The sequence below is a fragment of the Haliotis asinina genome, chromosome 1, assembly GCF_037392515.1.
Source record: "Haliotis asinina isolate JCU_RB_2024 chromosome 1, JCU_Hal_asi_v2, whole genome shotgun sequence".
Classification (NCBI taxonomy): Eukaryota; Metazoa; Mollusca; class Gastropoda; order Lepetellida; family Haliotidae; genus Haliotis; species Haliotis asinina.
The window spans coordinates 100,227,948-100,248,088 of record NC_090280.1 but is presented as its reverse complement, the minus strand read 5'-3'; the positions used below and the strand labels follow the sequence as shown (position 1 = coordinate 100,248,088).

The window sequence follows — 20,141 nt, the reverse complement described above, 5'->3', positions numbered from 1 at the left end:
CCTGTTGGCTAAAGTTGTATCCTCATTCAGTATTCTATCGATTGTTTCCCGAATACGACTGATCTGGGATCGAAGCTGTTCACGATTCGAGGAAGCGGATTCCAATCGTGTACGTCTCTCGTCTTCTAAATCACGTAGTCGTTCATTGATACGACGCTTCATATCATCGTTTTCAGTTTCGTTGAGTTTGGTTTTTTCCCTAGCGATGTGTTCGTCGATTTCGTTCAGTTTCCCCATGTTGTTCACGAGTTCTCCACGCACGCGTTTCACGGCTTCGTCTAAACCACGCAGTTCCCTTACCGGAAAGTCAAACCCCGGTAACGGTTTGTCCCAGTAGGTGCTCAACAGTTTTTCTATGCTGTCCGAGGCTTCTGTAGCACGCTGTGGTGTCATTTCATCTCTAGTGGTGAGGTGGGATCTGGTAGCTTGCAGATCTTCTTTAACGGCCTTAGGTATTGCACCACCGTAATCATTCATGTTTAGATTTTTACGGATAAATTCAACACCATAGCGGCTGGCTAGAGTTGACAAGGCCAGTGGTTTTTTATTGCTCTTGTTAAAGAGGTCAACCCCTGGGTCAGACTTAAGGCGTAGAACACCCTTTGTATCAATAAAAAAATCCTTATGGTATCGACCCTGTGGTTCAACGTAGTTTTTATCTCTTCTTAAACTTTCGAAATAATCATTTACCGTTGTTTCCAAGAGTTCTTGGTTCAATGGTGAACTAGTAAATGAGGTCTCCTGCTCATCATATGCCTGGGCACTAGCGCCCGGCATCTCATCCATATCTATGTCTTCATCCATTAGTATTAAAAATATATTTCATTTATATAACAATGTACGGTAGAAAATTAGATCCTTTCAGAAGATTGAGAGAGCCATTAGGTGCCAGAGCCGTGCGACAGTCGGTGACCATCACCAACAATCCCAGCAAGATAGACCAGAACCAAACTCTGCTGGTTAGATTTCCAAACCTTGGTGAGAATGACCTCATTGTACCAGGCACTGTTCGACTGGCGTTCAATATCACGTTGACCTCCGACAACGACAAACGCGAGCTAGTGCGGAACGTGGGTCGAGCTATCATCAAGAAAACGACCGTCAAGATCAGCGGTAACGAGGTGCTGAGCATCGACGACAGCGACGTGTTTCACTGCTACAAGGATCTCTGGAAAAGCGAGAGAGAACGAGTCAATGATGTGTACCAGGGTATCAGCAAATCAACCCGGGCGCGCATAGGATACGTCTTCACGACAGACCAGCAAGACAAGCTATCGGACGGTGAAAAGGCCATCGCTCTAGCATACAGGAATCGATTCTGCGTGCCGCTCGACTTCGAGTTGCTCACGGGACACGCGCCGTTTTACCAGGTCGCGCTGGGTGATAGGCTCGAATACGAGCTCACGTTTAACGACTATAGCAAAGTAGTGCGTACGCCGAACGGTGATGAGGCCAGTTATGCCATAGACAACATCTCTCTGGAGTTCGACATGGTCACTAGCCCGGAGCTGGCCAGGCAGGTTCGAAGCCAGTACTCTGGGAAGATGGCTATCCTGTACGATCGCGTACTGAGGCATAGATCAGTCGTGCGAGATAAGAGCGACACTGTGTGGAATATCAACCTGAACGTGCCGGCGCGATCGATGAAAGGTATCCTGGTCATCCCCGTGGAGTATTACGATCCATTCCGGAGGGACAGCGAGAAGTTTTTCAACCCCGAGATTGAAAAGGTGGAAGTGACCATCGAGGGCGTGCCCAACCAGCTGTTCAGTCATGGTATGAGACCACACCAGCAGTGGGATGAGATAAAAAAGCTACCAGTGGGGGATTATATAACAAAGGACCTGGACCTCGGCTCCGTGCAGATCGGTGAATACCTGACCACCAAGTACGCCCTATGGTTGGACATGCGATCCACGGATGATGATAAACTGCACGGCAGCGGGCGTCGTATAGATAACGGCAGCGAAGGGATAACCATCCAGATTACTAAGAAGGCTCAACCCGCTGGTAAGTTGAAATTATATCTGTACGTTATTATGGACGCGCAACTTAATATAGACAATGGGAGATTCGTGCAAGCCATCTACTGATGGGGGGTACCCCCCACTACCCACTGACCCACACTGCGCTATCATATGCGGGCAGACTGGCTGTGGGAAGACCGTTTTCGTGTTGGATATGTTGGAGGGTTACTACAAGGATGTGTTCGATAACATCGTTATCATGTGCCCTACTCTGAGCATGAATAAAACGTACGCGCGACCTTGGGTGATGACGGACCCGGACGTACACAAAATCGACCCTGGAACACGCCTGCAGGACTGGTTGAAAGCTCTTCACGAGAAATTTAAAGGGGAACCGACGCTGTTCATACTGGACGACTGCAGCGCTAATCGCGAGATAACAAAAAAGAGAGACATGCTATCGTACCTGGCCTTCTCCGGCCGGCATGCAAATCACAGCGTCTGGGTGCTAACGCAGAAGTTCAACTCGGTGTTGAAAGACCTCAGGGAGCAGACGCGATGGGTGGCCTTATTTCACTGCAAGGACAGGGATTCGTTCGAGGAGTGTTTGAGAGAGAACGATGTGATGAGTAAATTAGAACGGGAACGGGTGAAGAAACAGCTCGCTGAAACTAAACACGCTAAGCTCGTTCTAAAGACCGACCAACCAGTAGCATATATAGTATACTAAAGCTAAGCAAAGCTAAGCAAAGCTAAGCTAAAGCTAAGCAAAGCTAAGCAAAGCTAAGCAAAGCTATGATATTTGAAGTATTTGTCGTGTGCAACTTAACCTTCATTTCTCTGTGTTTTGTCTGCATCGGGTATTATATAGTTAAAACTAAATCTTACTTGTTATATTATAAGATGGAGTGTGAGGAATTGCTCGAACAATTGTCGTTGGAGGGTTCCCCCAGTGGGGGTGTGGGGGATTCCCCCAAGCGAGAGAAACTGGTGGCGTTGGCTGTTGGCGGCAAAGCCAAACATTACTTTGGAGACTACACTCCGGATAAAATTAACAAAATGTCAGCCGAAGAAATCGATAAGCTGTACGCTAGATACGAGTCCCGGCTCGGAGCAGAAATGACAAAGACAATAGGATCGGCTATGACCCAGATGTACACCGGTATTGTATCACATTTCCTTCCCATTCCACCAGAGCGCCGACTTTACCTGTGGGAGGACCTAGATAAAGACCCTTTTATCGAACACGCCGTGAGCTCTATCAGCTGCGGGCTGTACCACAAATATGGTATGTTGTTGGCTCCAGTGACGGCGGCGATTATCACGGCAAAACATTGTCAATTTGAGAGAAAGAATAATAATAATAGTATAGATGGATGCTGCACAGGAAACCCCAGTGGAGGAGACCCCAGTGGTGGTACCCCCTTCACAGGAACCAGTGACGGTGGAGACCACTTCAACAGTAACCAGACAGAAGAATCCTAAGAGAGTAGCTGCCGGTAAAAAACGGTGGTGTAACCAACATAAAGTGACCAACCCAACCCGACTGTTGTTGGCTGTAGGTGTAACTGCTGCCTTGGCTATCTCGTGGTTATATACACGTGAGGGAAACCCTAACCGTGAGGTGGATACCCCCACGCCGCCGGCAGGCCCCACTATTGACCCGCATATCATGTTATAATTTTAATATTTTATATCATATACATAATGTCTGAGGGGAAAACGTTCGTCAACGACGCATACCACGCCACAGTGGTAGCTAGTCTAGCCGTAGGGTACGCTCGGTTAACTAAAATGGTGCTTAAACAACCAACTATCAAGCTAGATTTCAACCTGCAGGATATGGGTATGCTCATAATGAACCTTGGTATGGCGATGGCCACAAAAGACATCCTAGTAAAACAAGGGATCATACCTGATAATATAATGAAATAAATATAGGGATGGCCACGATAGCTATGATGGTCGGTGGGGCGTTAGTGAATGCCCTGGCATTTTCCGGGAGTAATTACCTCTTCTCGAAACTACGAGATGATCACGCGGCTGAAATACAGGAAGAAAGGAAGCGACACGATCTCGCTACTGAGAAATTACAAAGAGCACAGGCCGAGTACGCTAAAAAACGCCTCCAGAGGATCGATTTTATTAACGAACAACTCACGCGTGAAAACCATGCCGTTCAAACATTCAACGATGTTGATGAAGCAATGAAAGAATACTATCTACTAACTGGTAAACAATTGGAACCGCTCAATAAACCCACACTCGCTCAGTACTACACACCATCCAAGGGACAAATGAATCGTGAACTGGGCTTCATAGTGTTGGGTATAGCAGCTACTGCGTTGGTTGCAAAGCAATTAAACTAAAATACCTATATAAGTAAACATGAGACCCGCTCCATACCGATGCGAATACATACTTATGGGGAAGACCGAGGCCTGTGGTAGGAAATGCAGGAATCAGGGGTTCTGTTGTTTCCATATGGGAAGTCCTAACTACACGTGTTCTGTGTGTGGTATCGGGGTTAAAGGGCACTACTGTCTATGTAAAGCTCACGGAGCGAACGTAGTCAGACATCAACTCATATACGAGAATAAAAAAGGCTACATAAAAGAACGTAGGCGACTGCTCAAGATAGCCACTTAAGAGTTACCTCCCCTTACTGTGAACCAATTAGACATTAGTTTTCTTAGGTGTAAACACGATGTCTACTGTGCGCGAGCTCAAGCGGGTCGCAAAACAGAGAGGTGTTATCGGGTATTCTCGAATGCGGAAGCCAGCATTGTTGAGATTACTAGGTTTAGAAGCCCCTCCTACGGTAAAACAATTAAAAGCTCAAGCAAAACAGCTTGGACACACGGGTTATTCAAACCTGGGGAGAGCCGGGTTAACCGCATTGTTATCACATGCCCCCGTAGCAAAACCTCTCACTGGAAAACAACTGAAAGCCGAGGCACACGATTTGGGTTTAGGCGGGTATTCCCGTATGAGAAAACCACAGCTTGTAGAATTATTACGACAGAATAGAGCTATTGACCTACAGTTCGTGCGCACTGAGCACGCCGTAGGTAATTATTTGAGAGGTTGGCGTATGCGCGTTGATAGAAACATAGACATTACAGATATCAAGCCTCTGATAGCTGATAAGGTCAACCAGGAACTAAATAACCTAGGAAGTATCAAGTTTCAGATCACAGTGAAAATGTCGCTCGATAAGCAAGTTGGGAGTACCACTGAATATGTTCAGCCTTACTTCCGAGGCCAACAAGAGGTCGTCACACATGCAGAGACCATTGGCGCATCAATCGATAATAGTTTTCAGCAGATACGAGAATACCTAGAACGCTACACACACTTGGGGTCCGGGTGGGCTGTAGATAAAATCGATAACGTCTATCTAGACATAGCTAACTACGTGCCGTTCAGAGGCGGGTCATACCTAGCCTTGCCTCCCTACTATAGAAACAAACATGCCATAGTAAACGTTAAGAATAGAGGAAACGATTGCCTGAGGTTAGCTATCAGGTCAGCCTTATTTCCAGCTGGCACTAATCCAAACAGGCCTTCTAATTATCCCCAAGACGATGGGCTTAATTGGGATGGTATAGATGAACCCACCCCCATATCCCAGATCACTAAAGTAGAAAAACAGAATAATCTGGCTATAAATGTCTTTGGGCACGAAGGTAACACAACAATAGTACACAGGGTCAGCCCGGTGAAGGATCGCCAAGTTATCAATATATTCATGATCCAGCGAGGTGAAAAGTATCACTACACGTGGGTAAAACATCTCAGCCGGTTGTTGCACGACCAGTCGAAACACGTTGGGGAAAAACACTTTTGTGTACGATGCCTACACGGTTTCAGTCGAGCTGATTTATTAGAATCCCACCGGGATGATTGCCAAGGTGTGGGGCAGACGGCCATACGAGTCGACATGCCTAAGGAAGGTGATAATATCCTACAATTCAGTAACCACAAGAACCAAATGTCTGTACCTTATATCATATACGCCGACTTCGAAGCCTTAGTTGTGGGTGGGGATTCCCCCACACCCCCTAGTGGGGGTAGCTTCACCCACAAGACACAAGAGCATAAAGCCTGTTCGTTTGGATACATTGTCGTCCGTTGTGACGGGGAAACGAAAGCTCCGGTAGTGTATAGGGGGCCTGACGCGGCTGAAAGGTTTCTAAAGTGTTTGCAGGAGGAAGAAAAAATTATTAGGAATGCATTGTATAGAATCGCTCCCATGCGTATGACCCGAGCCGACAGGCTAGCTCACGCTAGTAGCACTAACTGTCACGTGTGCGACTCACCACTTAACGGTGATTCGGTGAGAGATCACTGTCACATAACTGGTAAGTATAGAGGCGCCGCTCACAGCGTGTGCAACCTCAAGCTTAAAATCAACCCTAAGACAATAAACATCTCCGTTGTCTTTCACAACTTGAGAGGGTACGACTCACACTTGATCATGCAGGCCATCGCGAAAATCGATGGTAATATAACGTGCATCCCCAACAACATGGAGAGATACATCTCCTTCAGTTTAAACGGACTTAGGTTCATTGACTCGTTTCAGTTCCTCCTGTCGTCACTCGACAGTCTGGTCAAGGCCAACAATACCTTCCCTATCACCGATCGATACACAGACGCCGAGACTAGACCCCTGCTTATGAGGAAGGGTGTGTACCCCTATGAGTACATGGATAGTTGGGCTAAGTTCACCGATACCAGACTACCCCCTATTGACTGCTTTTATAGCAAGCTGAATGAGGCGTCCGTCTCACGAGATGATTACTCGCACGCGACTAACGTATGGAATAAACTGGGTTGTAAGAACCTGGGTGATTATCACGACCTGTACTTGAGGACAGATGTACTGCTGTTAGCCGACGTGTTTGAAACGTTCAGGCGGACCTGTTTAAAGCAGTATAAACTCGACCCCGCATGGTATTACACCAGCCCAGGTCTGTCGTGGGACGCCTTGCTTAAAAAGACCGGAGTTAATTTGGAATTGCTAACAGATTACGACATGCACCTATTCATTGAGAAAGGCTTGCGAGGTGGGATTTCCATGGCATCCAAACGATACGCGAAAGCAAATAATCAATACGTGAAAGGTTACGATCCTAACAAACCAACCAATCACATTCTATACCTCGACGCAAACAACCTGTACGGCTGGGCCATGAGCCAGTATCTACCTACAGGGGGATTCGAATGGGTACCCCACGTTGATGTTATGGGGGTCGCACCAGATTCGAACAAAGGGTATATCCTCGAAGTTGACTTAGAGTATCCCAAGGAATTACACACATCGCACAACAGCTACCCCCTTGCACCCGAACGTATGAGGGTTAACACAGACTGGATGTCTGAGTACCAACATAACTTGTCAGGTGGTCGTGTGACAGACGTTGAAAAACTCGTTCCTAACTTAATGAATAAGACCAAGTACATCGTTCACTATCGCAACCTACAGCTGTACCTGTCGTTGGGTATGAGGCTGACCAAAATACACAGGGTGCTCATGTTCGACCAGAGCCCATGGATGGAGCCCTACATCAGAATGAACACAGACCTACGAAAAAAAGCCACCAGTGATTTTGAGAAAAATCTCTACAAGCTCATGAACAACTCGGTGTTTGGTAAGACTATGGAGAACCTGAGGAAACGCGTGACCGTGAAGCTGGTTAGATCTAGTGAGGAAGACAAGCTCAGGAAATTGATAGCCAGTCCGGCATTCAACCGTAATAAAATATTTACAGACAACCTGGTTGCCATACACATGAAGAAAAGCCACATAAAATTCAACCGACCTGTTTACGTGGGGATGAGCATCCTCGATTTATCCAAACACCTGATGTACGACTTTTACTACAACGAGCTCAAGAAACAGTACGGCGACAGGTGTGAAGTACTGTACACTGACACGGATTCCCTACTAATGGAGATTCGAACCGAGGACGTGTACGAGGACATGAAAAAACACCTCGATTTATACGACACCAGCGACTACCCTAAGACCCATACCCTACACAGTACGGTAAATAAAAAGGTCCTAGGTAAGATGAAGGACGAGTGTGCTGGCACGCCCATAGCCGAGTACATAGGTTTGAGACCTAAGATGTACTCCATACTGAAAGCCGACAATAGTGAGATCCGGAAAGCTAAGGGGGTTAAGAAGTATGTGGTGAAACAACACATCAAACACGCCAGATTCAAGGAAGCCCTGTTCAAGACCCGTACCTTTAGGCATAAAATGAACACACTTAGAAGTGATGGACATAAGATATACGGACTGACTATAAACAAGACGTCCCTGTCGCCTATGGACACGAAACGTTGGATAGCTATTGATGGAATAAACACATACGCGTATGGACATGAAAAAATTTGAGGCTATTTACTACAGCCCGCGTGGGTACTGGAAAGGAGCTAACGCAGTAGATAAGCTAGCTAAACTAGCGCGAGTACCCCCGGAGGAAGCCAAAGCGTGGCTTGAAAAACAAGCCCTGTGGCAGATCTATTTACCGGCACCACGCTACGTGCCTAGAAGGAGGTTCGGTATTAACATACCTAATAGCATTCACCAGGCAGACCTATTGTTCCTACCCCACGATAAGAGGTACAAGTATGCCTTAACTGTAGTGGATGTAGCCAGTCGTTACAAGGAAGCCGAACCCTTGACCACGAAAGATTCGGCCCAGGTAGCCAGAGGATTTGAACGCATATACAAACGCAGCCCACTGACGTGGCCAACAGAGCTGCAAGTTGACCCCGGACGGGAGTTCATGGGTGCCGTGTCACAACTGTTAGCCAAACACGATACAAAGGTCAGGCGTGGCACGGCCGGAGCCCATCGCAGCCAAGCCATAGTTGAGAGATTTAATAGGACTTTGGCTGAGCGCTTGTTCGGCTATCAGTATGCTAGGGAGATGGTCACCCCTGGAAAACGATCGACTGAATGGGTCACGAGGTTACCCAAGGTGGTGTCGGCAATCAACCATGAAGTCACCCGTCTCACCGGTAAGAAACCGGCAGACGCTATCAAACTAAAATCAATAGTTGCAGAGTCGGCCGCTCCATTGCGTGGGAAGGAGAAACATATACCAGATAGGGCCCTAGTGAGGTATCTATACCAGCCGGGGGAACACGAGGGCGATAGCCGTAAGCGAGCCACCGATCCTATATGGTCAGTCAAAACTTACAACATAGATAAAGTGGATATGAAAGCCGACGAACCTAACTTGTACTACTTGAGGGATGGGCCGGGTAGGGGATTTGTAAGAGAAGAATTATTGATCGTACCGTACGGCACAGTGTTACCTCCTACTAAGACACAGTAATTACCGCCAACTTTTTTGTAGTAGGGGTAATAGTAGCAAGAGCTAAGGGCCCAACCAAAGCCTTATTTACTAAATAAGGCTTTGTAGAGGGGTTTTATGAAAGTGTTTTAGAACTATCATTCCCTATACTACTAATTGGATGGAGTTATTTATAGGCTAGTTGGGATATTGCAGAGTGCCATATTGAACAAGAAAAGACAAATAGATTCTACATAAATTTACAAATATTGTGTTGTGTCCAGCACAGTTTCTGGTGCTATAAGCCCATCAAGATCAGGGTTAGAATTGATCTTCAGTAACTCATGCTTGTCGTAAGAGGCAACCAATGGATGTGGTGGTCAGGATCACTGACTTGTTTGACACAAGTCATCTTATCCCAATTCAGTAGATTGATGCTCATGCAGTTGATCACTGGATTGTCTGGACCAGACTCATTTACTTACAGACCTCTACCATATAGCTGGAATATTGCAACGTAAACTCACTAACTCACTCATTGTTGCTACGAACTAGTTATATCTTGTGTGTAATAAGTGTGTGAAGTAAGGCCCCATCAACCTCCTGATACAGGCTAGATTTCTGAGAGCCCAGTGGTCTGTTAAAAGTTTTGATAACATGTTCCATGCATTTGAGTAATTTTCTTTGTATTGTCTAGGTGTAATATGCAATAAAAAACTACGTCATGTCACACAAAAGCTCATGATAACCTAAACTTTTCTATATGTAAAACAACTACCTTGTGAGGCTGTCCATTTGGAGTAAACAGTTTGCATTATGCACTACAAAATCTGGAGCTAAATGTTGCAGTTTGAGACACTGGAAGCAGCGCGGAATGATCTGCGAGCAAGATACGCTTTGATCCTCCAGAAGACCTGGTGTAGGTACAGACAGCGGAAGAGGAGACAGGCAGTTAGGGTTATCTGGGAGGCATGGAAGATGTACACCCAGCGGAGGTGTCTGGCTCAACAACATGCAGCAGCTCGATGTATCCAGAGAGGTGAGATCTTGTTGGCCTTTCTGTTTACTTAGAGGTGAGATCTTGTTGGCCTTTCTGTTTACTTAGAGGTGAGATCTTGATGGCCTGTCTGTTAACTTAGAGGTGAGATCTTGTTGCTCTATTCTGACAGGTATCTTCTTGTTGGCTCTCTGTGGGATAGATGATGTTGGCATGCTGTATACGGAGATGGGAGATCTTCTTTGCCATGTTTAATAGAGATAAGCCGGAAAACATTTGATAATGAATTCAAGTCCTGGCTAACCTGGCAATCCCTTCCCTTCAGAGACAAAATCTTCAATGCAACAGAAAATATGGAGCCATTGTTGATTAACCGTTTTCTTTATTCAGTTACATGAGAGAAACATGTTTTTTCTGAAGACCCTGCATCATAATAAAACTGGCATTGTGATTCTGCCAACACAAATCTGCTGACACAACATCAAAGAAGCACTCATAAAATATCTCAGTAACCCCATGAATTGTTCAAATACGGATCCATTGAAGTGGGTATCTCTATCGTTTCTTTAATATTGTTGCCATCGCATGCTACATTTAAATGTTAGGGAAAATAGTTTTCCTAGGATTCCAGTCATGACAACCTGTTGCTATAAACCTGATCACAAAAGTGATGCCAAGCAACCTGTGGATGTGTACCCAGTCCATAGCAAACTGGCTATAAAACCGATCCCAATCAATCTGTGGATGTGTACCCAATCCATAGCAAACTGACTATAAAACTGATTCCAATCAATCTGTGGATGTGTACCCAATCCATAGCAAACTGGCTATAAAACCGATTCCAAACAATCTGTGGATGTGTACCCAATCCATAGCAAACTGGCTATAAACCCGATCCCAATCAATCTGTGGATATAAAACCTACCCCAATCAGCTGTGGATATAAGACCTGTCCTGTTCAAGCTGTGGATATAAAACCTGTCCTGTTCAAGTTGTGGATATAAAACAAATCCCAAGCAAATTGTGGACATAAAACAGATCTCTCTTAACCTGTGGCTATAAAACAGATCTCTAGGAGCCTGGAGGTGTAAAACAGATCCCTGGCAACCTGTGGCTATAAAACTGATCTCAATCAATCTGTGGCTACACAGCCGATCTCCAGCAACCTTTGACTATAAAACAGATCCCAAGCAAACTGTAGATATATAACAGATCCCTTTGCTGCATTGGGATAGATATATCTCAAAACAGATTCCTAGCCATTTGTGGATATAAAACAGATCCCTACAAGTCTGGGGATATAAAACAGATCCCCAGATATTTGTGGGCTTCAAAAGGGATCCCTAAAAGCCTGGGGATATGAAAAAGATCCCCTCCAAACTGTATTTAAAATACAGATGATAGCAAAAGTATAATGCAGCTTATCTGGACCACTGATCATAAAAACCTTTGGATATAAAAAGCATCCCTGGCAACCTGTGGATTTAAAACCAGTCCAACTGACATTTAAAGATTTACTGATTGTTTCCATGTCTGATGCTGGACATTGAAAAGATAACACAAGATTGTTCGTGTCAGAATCAGCCCATTCTTTCATTGATGTATCTATGTTAATGTTGTCAGACTGGGCTGGTCAGTCCGGGCTGGTCAGACCATCCATATGTTCGTAATGTGAAGTATGCAACCATCTTGGATCTTACTCTGTATTAATTTGAAGATAACATGTAACATGGTAAAAAATCATTCATTTTCATTGTATGTTTGGAAATTCCCTTTTGCCTTGACTTTAATTGACCCACTTTGACTGTTTTCTGTTCAGCAGTTCTTTTTTCCACTTTTTTTTTATGGAGTTTACCGCCCTTTGTGGCAAGGGTTGAGTGATCCATGTCATAGTGTGACAGTGTAACATTTCACCTCCACTGATAAATGAATGAAGACATGCATTCACCACAAATTGAAACTAATCAGCCAAAATATTGCTCTGTCAACCAACTGCAAATTGAATTTCAGACCTGTGAATTAATGAAATATTGAATGCATTATCGCCAACGGCACACATGTTCTCAGAAGCTTTAGATATCTATTTATTATTTAAAATTAGATTGATTCTTTAGATAGAAGTGTGGCCTAATTTTCTCTGGAGATCTGTATTACTTGATCCCCCTGACACGGCATCAAAGACTTGAGTGCATCACCAACACTTTGTTGCCTTGAGAGGATAGATGTAGGTCAGATGTGTAATACCTATGATTACATTTCATGTGCTCTACCTAGAGACATTTAAGATGCAATACTGCATTGTTAATCATTAACCATATATTCTTTGCCATTGCATGATTACTGAGAATGCAATTGACCCATCATTCACTCACACTGTATCTTGCCATGCAGTAGGGTTGGTGGGTTAGCCTCGTGGATAATGTCATGCTGTTCCTGGGTTTGAATCTCTGGGTTGAAATCTTATTATGCTAATATCTCCTCCCGCTTTGCGACGATAATGGAACACTTCAAATTGCTTTAAGTTCAGTCTTGATGTGGACGGACAATCACACACACCCACAAGTAGCCTCCCTGTGCCTTTCCCGCCAGAATTGGTCACATGACTTGCCATGCCATTCTCTATTGTTATGTGATAGTGCATACAGTGTAGTATGACGTTGCCCTGTCAGTATTTTCATATTTTGGGTAATTTTGTAAGACACTTAGGAAAGAGTTCTTTCAGTTCCCACATATTCTTTCGTCTGTAGAATAACAAATGTAACACTAGGTGATTCAACCCTATATATCTTGTACTTGATTTTGGAGCGTTGTGTTAAATTTTGATAAAAATACAAGGATATATCTATTTTTAAATATTTGGGTTGGGGGAACAGGAGGAACTCTCACCGACATTTCTTTAAGGAGATCTAATATAGACCTTCTTTACAAATGGTCTTGTTCAGCTTACCAGTCACATCAAGGTTAGGCAGTGGGAACTGATATACTCTCACCTTACCAGTTTCTTTGGTAGGGGATTACTTAAAGATAATGATGCAACAAATGGGAATTAATTAAGGATTAGCAGAAGATTAGCAAAAAAAGAATTACTAAAGACAGTTCATTTCTTTGCTTGATATGATGTACAAACACTGCCTCTCATATTTATAACATTAATAATGTAAAAGCATGTATTCAGAGTTCGCAGTAAGTTTTGTATGAGTGGGTGCAGAAATAAAATAGTAAATATGTAGTCCAAATCTTTGGAGTGTGAAATTTTCATTGCAATCCTGAATCATTTCAAATTGTATTGGTTCTTCATATGTTTCTGTTTAGGGTACTTTTTCAAATTAAGTACATCAGAATCTATGCGTCCAAAACATGCACACAAAATATTTTCTGCATATTGTTATTGTTTTGTTGTGTGAAAAACACAGGTTTCTGTGTTAACGCAAACAGTGTAACCAAACATGTAACATTTTTTCTCCAGTTTAGCCTCAGATTTACAACATTTTTCATCATCGTACCAAAAAATATATAACAATTTTCATCATATTGGTATGAAATGTACAACATTTTCCACCTATTTATGAGAATGTACATTTTAATATATTTAACATGATTTTCATTTCATCTTTAACTTTATATGTACAAGTACACATTCTAATACAATTTTACAAACCCACGAAGTGGGAGACAGGATCCTCATACTAGATGGTGGTGTAACTGGGGTCATTAACTGTAATCTGATATTCGTTAACTGTAATCTGATATTCGTTAACTGTAATCTGATATTCGTTAACTGTAATCTGATATTCGTTAACTGTAATCTGATATTCGTTAACTGTAATCTGATATTCGTTAACTGTAATCTGATATTCGTTAACTGTAATCTGATATTCGTTAACTGTGGGATTAGAAAAATAAAGGTGAATGTTATCTTAAGGTTTTGAACAATTTCGGAACCCACAGTATCTACTGCTTAATCTGGATGATAATTAGCTATCACATGACTCTAACCAGTTGTTTTAGATGAATAGCCCTTTTCAATTAAAGTGCTGCCAAGACGGCATACAGAGGTAATTAAGTTTTATACACAAGAAAGACATTGTTTCTTTAGGTTAATGTTTTTAATGTTTGGATAATGGAAATTAAGCTTGTTTGAACTGGTAATTCACATTCCCAAGTAAGCCAAAGCTTATATTACATTGCTGTTCTATTAAACATTGTTTCAACAGATTCAATTATTACATTCCTTTGCTTTATGTAAAAAAGTATTATGGTTCAGTATTTTTTTTGTATGTAGAACATTGCAATGATATTTTCTCAAACTTTATGTGTTAAGGTGTATTTTATCAATGCCTTTTCTAACACTTGATGTAGTTTTAGGTATTAAATCTCATTGCCTAATCCAGGTTCCAATTTAGTGCCCCAGACGAAATAATGCAACAAAGGTGTGGTGCATGACCGTAAACACAGTCAGTGCAAAATGGGATTGAAACCCACAACCATTGGATTTCAGTGTGAAAGGTGACATGATGGACAGCCTAGGGGCTAAAGCATTTGCTCACCAAGACAAAAAGTCGAGTTTGATTCCCCACATGAGTACAATGTGTGAAGCCCATTTCTGGTGTCTCCCACTGTGATATTGCTGGAATGTTGCTAAAAGCGGCTTAAAACGATACTCATTCAGGACATGGTTGCTGAGCAGGTTAGGGTCTGAATTTGTGTTCTGGTGATTAGGTTCCCGACACTGGGGGTGTGGGCTCGAAACCTTGATGGGACTCAACCCAACAGAAATGTATTAGAACCTGCACTTTAATACTGAGAAAGTGTAATTCCAAAGGTAGCACATGAAACTCACTCACACACTTGTGAGAGTTAACAGACCAGTTGTCTGGCTGAAAGTTTCAGGAGTTTACAACACTGCTACTATTAACTTTGTTTTTGACTGCTAGGCCTTGCTCACTTTCTATGCATTGATACTAAGAACTATGGAAAGTAACATCAAGTGATAATAATGACTTTAGTAGAGACTGAGTGTTTACACCTGTTCAGGATAAGCCTATTATTGCCACACATGTGGGAGACCTACAAGACTTGCAAGTGTCAGATGGTTACAATATACGTTTGTACTGCAAATGGTAAGTGTCAGTATAATTGACTTAAACAAAAGACTGCCTGGTAACAATGTGGTGTGTTGTTAGCCCTTACAAAAATGGAAATTTATGTGCTAATTAGGATCTTTAATTATACTCAATGCCAAGTAGTTGATGCTGTGGGCCAGTTTAGTTTCTTGATAAGAGGATTAATTAAACTGTTTTGAGAGTGTAGACCTAATAATGTAGGTATTAGCCATCTACAAGAGTATATATGCTGGTGTGTCAAAAAGATGAAACACATCTGTTGTTGCTTATCAGCTGGATAGACAGTTTCATCTGGCGATAGCAGTACATAGTACAAGTCACCATAGGGTTATTTTTACAGCTATACAAATACTGCTATTTGTTTGGTACAAATAAGTCATTGGTTCACCTTCAAAATCCTTCCTTCTGTTGTATGTCACTGCAGCTTCAAAATTGAAAATTCTATTTCTGCTCTTTGAAATCATCATTTGATAGTTGAGGATCCTCTTACAAATTGTTCCAAATGTATATACCAGGAGTGCAGGGCTGGTTGGCCAAATGTCGACTGAGAGATGCTGTGAAGGCCATCAAGACACGGACCACAGTTTCTGGCTCATCATGGTTAACAGAAAGCCCAGGTCAGGGCGGCAAGAGGAAGCTGTGTCCAAACCCACCAGATGGACAACTGTTGTTCAGCAGTACACACCTGGGTGAGTCGGTCAGCAGCAAGGAGAACCAGAATCCCAAGAGGGATCTTCCATCCATATGGGAGTCACTGTCGGAAAACTCAGGCATAGATGATGGGGCAAAGTCTGTTGGGTATGAATTGACAGAACCACCAAGCAAGAGGCTGAAACTCACATGTTCCACCTACAACAACCTTCATGACATCCACATTGGTGATGGTGTGATCACCCGCAGAAAGATACCAGTGGTAAGTATGTAACTATAACATTAATGCACTACATAATGTAGGATTAGGTTTACAGTGGTGATTTGTCTAGACACAAAATTGGAGTAGACAGTGTATCCAGACCATGTATCCAGAACTAGACCATGTATCTAGAGAGAAGAAAACCAGTGACTTGATCCAGGACATTATCACACCAAAATATATTCTATCATAGAAACCTGCCTGTGGGTGGCACAATGGGGAAAAAGCAAGGACTGTGTTGTTAAGTCAGTAAAATATGAAAACCAGCATACGTTTTGCCCACACATGAATGTACATACAATCTGGTTAAAAACCCAGTTTACCTCACATTATGTTCAGTAAGAACATAATTTACTGCTCTTTTTTGTTTTATGCATACAATCTTATAGATAGCATTCAAATATTTATTGGCCCATGTTAGTGAGGGCTGTTGGGTAGCCTGGTGGTTAAAGCTTTTACTCTCACACCCAGGTTTGAATAAGACATGGGAACAAAGTCCATGTCTTGTGTCCCCTGTTGTGATATTGCTGGAATATTGATAAAAAATGATGTAAACCTAAACTCACTCATTCACTAGAGATGTCAGAGATAAGTGTATTCTTATATTTCAATTTCCATCATCAATACCTTGTCATTATTCCCTGTTCAAGGGAGGTATACGGTTCCACACCAGGGAGAGTGTGCTGAAGAATGCCCATGTTGTCCACAAGAGGGAGCTGGAGAGAGGCATCACAGACTGTCTGATGGACGACCTTGACTGAACCACTGGGATGCCAATGTGGACTAGAATCCTCACACATGTAAATAATATCTGTGCCATTCCTGACAGATACACATGAAGACTCAAATCAGAAACCAGCATATTCTTGTACACATCAATGTGACATTTTGTTTCTGAGCTCAACATTCATTCAAGGGGCATATTCATGAAGATTTACATATAATTCTGGCTTGTGTGTCCAACGTTTTTCACAGGCCTTAGGTCCTCTGTGCAAAGCTATTATAACACTGAGGTGATATCAACTCCCATATTTCAACCTTGGCTTATGATATTGGGTGGCCTGAGACTTTGACCCTAAGATCACCCCTCGGAAGGTGTTTTGGGGACACACCATCAATCCTGATGCTGAAGTTAGTTGTTGGTTGTACTTAATTGTATAGTTCTGGGGAAAGGACATAGCAAAATAGCCAACTGTTCTTAATTATTGTTAAGATTTTATCAACTTGTTTCCACATTATTCAGATAGTTATACTTGTTTATACTCGGAGCAGAATAACATTTGACTTCTTAGATGCCATTATTAGCTGTTTGTTTTGTTCTTGTTTTTTCTGTTTTACTGGGTCGCTCAAGAACACTGTACATAATACTTGCCTTAGACAGTTTGCCAATGACGGTTTTATCATGAGCCCACTGTAGTGAATCACCGTTACCCTAAAGTGATCATAATTTTTATGGATTTAGGACAATTGTTGCGCAAACTTCGCTTTTTTTAACTTGTGGATCCTTAAGGTAGTTTTGGAGTTATAAGATTGCCTTGTGCAAGATGGCATAGATCCAGCTGCTTGAGGTGTATATGTGGCATGACCTGTACGATGTCTTTCAATACTCTGTGATACATGGGTATAAAATATGTCAAACCTGCATGTGTCTTGTTCTGTTTTAGCCATGTTTATTTGTTATTTTTAATGTCTCATTCCGTAGTATTCGAACCATATGACCTTGGTCTGTAAATACTCATGTCTTGAATAGGTTATCCAGTGATCAACAGCATGGCCAATAATCTATGTAATTGGGATACACTAATGGGTCAACTGAGTCATCGAGACTCACCACTGGATCATGTTAGTCACCTCTTGCCGGCACAAGAAGACCAATTCTGACAGGGACATCCACGGGTCTGGGCCTAGATTTTCTAAGCTCTCTTAGGGCTGAAATAGTCGTAAGTTAATGTTAAATATGGCACTTACTATCTTAGGGCTGAGATAATCGTAAGCTAATGTTAAATATGGCACTTACTATTTAAGGCCTGAGATAGTCGTAAACTAATGTTAAATATGGCACTTACTATCTTAGGGCTGAGATAGTCGTAAGCTAATGTTAAATATGGCACTTACTATCTTAGGGCTGAGATAGTCGTAAGCTAATGTTAAATATGGCACTTACTATCTTAGGGCTGAAATAGTCGTAAGTTTATGTTAAAAATGGCACTTACTATCTTAGGGCTGAGATAATCGTAAGCTAATGTTAAATATGGCACTTACTATTTAAGGCCTGAGATAGTCGTAAGCTAATGTTAAATATGGCACTTACTATTTAAGGCCTGAGATAGTCGTAAGCTAATGTTAAATATGGCACTTACTCTCTTAGGGCTGAAATAGTCGTAAGCTAATGTTAAATATGTCACTTACTATCTTAGGGCTGAGATAGTCGTAAGCTAATGTTAAATATGGCACTTACTCTCTTAGGGCTGAGATAGTCGTAAGCTAATGTTAAATATGGCACTTACTATTTAAGGCCTGAGATAGTCGTAAGCTAATGTTAAATATGGCACTTACTATCTTAGGGCTGAGATAGTCGTAAGCTAATGTTAAATATGGCACTTACTCTCTTAGGGCTGAGATAGTCGTAAGCTAATGTTAAATATGGCACTTACTCTCTTAGGGCTGAGATAGTCGTAAGCTAATGTCAAATATGGCACTTACTATCTTAGGGCTGAGATAGTCGTAAGCTAATGTTAAATATGGCACTATTTAAGGCCTGAGATAGTCGTAAGCTAATGTTAAATATGGCACTTACTATCTTAGGGCTGAGATAGTCGTAAGCTAATGTTAAATATGTCACTTACTATCTTAGGGCTGAGATAGTCGTAAGCTAATGTTAAATATGGCACTTACTATCTTAGGGCTGAGATAGTCGTAAGCTAATGTTAAATATGGCACTTACTATCTTAGGGCTGAGATAGTCGTAAGCTAATGTTAAATATGGCACTTACTATTTAAGGCCTGAGATAGTCGTAAGCTAATGTTAAATATGGCACTTACTATCTTAGGGCTGAGATAGTCGTAAGCTAATGTTAAATATGTCACTTACTATTTAAGGCCTGAGATAGTCGTAAGCTAATGTTAAATATGGCACTTACTATCTTAGGGCTGAGATAGTCGTAAGCTAATGTTAAATATGGCACTTACTATTTAAGGCCTGAGATAGTCGTAAGCTAATGTTAAATATGGCACTTACTCTCTTAGGGCTGAAATAGTCGTAAGCTAATGTTAAATATGGCACTTACTCTCTTAGGGCTGAAATAGTCGTAAGCTAATGTTAAATATGTCACTTACTCTCTTAGGGCTGAAATAGTCGTAAGCTAATGTTAAATATGTCACTTACTCTCTTAGGGCTGAAATAGTCGTAAGCTAATGTTAAATATGTCACTTACTCTCTTAGGGCTGAAATAGTCGTAAGCTAATGTTAAATATGTCACTTACTCTCTTAGGGCTGAAATAGTCGTAAGCTAATGTTAAATATGGCACTTACTCTCTTAGGGCTGAGATAGTCATAAGCTAATGTTAAATATGGCACTTACTATTTAAGGCCTGAGATAGTCGTAAGCTAATGTTAAATATGGCACTTACTCTCTTAGGGCTGAAATAGTCGTAAGCTAATGTTAAATATGGCACTTACTCTCTTAGGGCTGAAATAGTCGTAAGTTAATGTTAAATATGTCACTTACTCTCTTAGGGCTGAAATAGTCGTAAGCTAATGTTAAATATGTCACTTACTCTCTTAGGGCTGAAATAGTCGTAAGCTAATGTTAAATATGTCACTTA

The 20,141-nt window shown here is 42.1% G+C and overlaps 1 protein-coding gene across 2 annotated transcripts in view; it reads left to right on the top strand.

Annotated features, from left to right (window-relative positions):
• LOC137256544 (unconventional myosin-XIX-like) overlaps window positions 1-17,958 on the top strand; it is a 45,765-nt gene extending 27,807 nt beyond the window's left edge. For both annotated transcript variants that reach the window (XM_067794406.1, XM_067794412.1), the window contains 3 exons: window positions 10,133-10,322; window positions 15,919-16,316; window positions 16,967-17,958. In XM_067794406.1, the coding sequence (XP_067650507.1) occupies window positions 10,133-10,322; window positions 15,919-16,316; window positions 16,967-17,077 (699 nt within the window). In that variant the 3' untranslated portion in view covers window positions 17,078-17,958. The remainder of the gene's footprint in view (window positions 1-10,132; window positions 10,323-15,918; window positions 16,317-16,966) is intronic.
• Window positions 17,959-20,141: the final 2,183 nt, after the last annotated feature.